General features: G+C 54.8%; 1 protein-coding gene across 1 annotated transcript; it reads right to left on the bottom strand.

The window, feature by feature from the left end:
- Nucleotides 1–1,062: 1,062 nt before the first annotated feature.
- On the bottom strand, nt 1,063–1,746 carry CUNH3orf86 (chromosome unknown C3orf86 homolog). Its single transcript, XM_032298091.1, is given in 2 exon segments — nt 1,063–1,463; nt 1,465–1,746. Coding segments are annotated over 2 exon segments (459 nt in total). The 3' UTR covers nt 1,063–1,286.
- Nucleotides 1,747–2,128: the final 382 nt, after the last annotated feature.

Genomic DNA, 2,128 nt, shown 5'->3' with positions numbered 1-2,128 from the left:
TCAGAAAGGTCAGGGTCCTCCATGGGCCCATTTCCTGGAATAACTTGGAAGCCCTAGTCAGAAAGAGACACAGAGCCACCCTAACCTTTGACCTCTGACCTGCCCCACCTAGGATGAAGGGCCCTGGAGGCCTGGGTCCGACCAAGAATCAGATGAGACCTGGGAGGCACCTGGGTGTGATGATTCCAGGGCTGGACTGGTGCAGCCTGCTGAGGGGCAGAGGAGGTGTTTCTCCACCAGGACTCCGTGGTTAGACACCCATGAGCCGGGAGCTCCTCTTTTGGGTAGCTCTCCTCTTTTGGGTAGCTCTGCTCTTCCTTGCCCTTGGAAGTCTACTTCCTTGACACCCAGCACCTCAAGCTCCATGTGGCTGGGCACAGTGCCCCACTGGCAAAGCCGAGAACGTGCTGCAAGTCTGGCTAAGACGCCAGAAATGACACATTTCACCTGGAGCTGCTCTGGTACAACTTGGAGCCACCTGGCACCTGTTCAGGGACACCAGTAGCTTCTCCAGCAGCTCCTCCTCAAACCAGGTCACTCTGTGTGCCCAGGCCAAGCCTGTCCTTCCTCCAAGACGCACTCCTGCACCCTGGGGCTTCCTGCAGTCCTTGGCCAGCCTGAGCCAGGAGGACCAGGTCTGTGAGGGGGCCACTTCCCACAATGCCTGAGTCACTCCATGCCTGGAGGGCTGAGAGGCAGTGCCCAGAGAAAGCACAGAGCTGGGGAAGGGAGTGACTCTGCCTAAAAGGGCGGTGTCCCCTGCTGGCTTCCTCCAGCCTCAGGCTGCCTGAGAAGGGAGCTTCCTGCAGGACCCCATGCCCTCCCTGCCCTGAGAGCTGTCCCCAAGCCTGGAAACCCGAGGCTGGGCCCCAGGGACCCTGGGCCTGCAGGTCCCAGTCATCCTGGCTCGTTTCCATCCCCACCCAAGAAGGTCCCCAGGCTCTGGCTGGAAACTAAGCATATTGCTTTGACACCAACGTCAGAAGCCCAAAGAATTGAGTGAAATACCAGGACAGCTTGCTATTTTAAAGGAAAGGAAAGGAAGCTCTAGAGAACATTATGTCAAAATGGAAGTAAAATTGTATTGGATTTGAAAGCACTGGGCCTTTCTGTGAGACCCCTGGGGTGAGGCCTGCGCTTCCGGGGAAGGCAGATGGGGCCTGCAGAGCCTGGTGTACAAGTGGGGCCGCTCTGTCCACAGGTGGCTCAGGAAGGTGCTTAAAGACTGTGACCAAATTCTCTTAAGATTCAAAGCGAAAACCAGTTATTTTTAGTAGGGACATTTTTCAGCTTGTAGGTGAAGGCCTAGGGGGCAGAAGGGCTGACAGGAAATGTGGAGACCGGTGGCTAAAGGGCTGGTCCCAGGGGCCCGAGTATGGGCAGAGTCCCTCCTGGTGATGAGATGGTGACAGGGATTGCTGAGAACCGTGGGGGGCTCCTCCCTCCTCCGGCTTTGGCCTGGCCCCAGGTCGGTGCGGATGGGTGGGGGTTTCTTGCACCTGAGTGTTTCAGAGAAGCCTTAGGTGGAGGTGCAGGGGCAGGCCTCTGTGCAGGCGGGCCCTGGGGACTGCAAGGAGCCCCCTGCACACTCCTGGGCTGAGATGGGGGCTTCTCTTGTGGTCTCTCAGGAGAAACCGCAGGTGCATCTGCCTTCTGCGGGGGGTAGGTGATTTCTCCACTTATCTCGTTCACCCAGAAAAACATGTCTAGAGGTTTCTGCCCCTGTCCAAACTGACTTCTAGACATACCTAAAAGGGAAAAAAGTGAGACAACATGGGTGAGCCTTCCATTCTCCATATGCGGGGTGGAGGGTCAGAGGGAACTGCCGGGGCTCGGGCTTCCCTCAGCCTGAACCTCTCACCAGGGGACTCGCTCTCTCTCCCCCAGGAGCTCTAAGCCTTCCTGGGACAGGGATAGGCCTAACTGGAGGCTCCAGATGAATTCTAGGATCATTTCCTTAAATGGTCTTTTCAAAATATTTTAATTTTAACCAAGTATACTAAGTATACTTATGTCCTGACCTAGTTCAGAGATGTGTGTGTATACTAACAATTTCATGGAATGTAAATAGTTATGTACAATAACTATACAGTCTCTGATATTTTCCACTCTTTTTTATGTAATTAAA

This window comes from Sapajus apella, unplaced genomic scaffold (assembly GCF_009761245.1).
Source record: "Sapajus apella isolate SASKATOON/1434 unplaced genomic scaffold, GSC_monkey_1.0 scaffold38, whole genome shotgun sequence".
NCBI lineage: Eukaryota > Metazoa > Chordata > Mammalia > Primates > Cebidae > Sapajus > Sapajus apella.
This window is presented reverse-complemented; position numbering and strand designations above follow the sequence as displayed.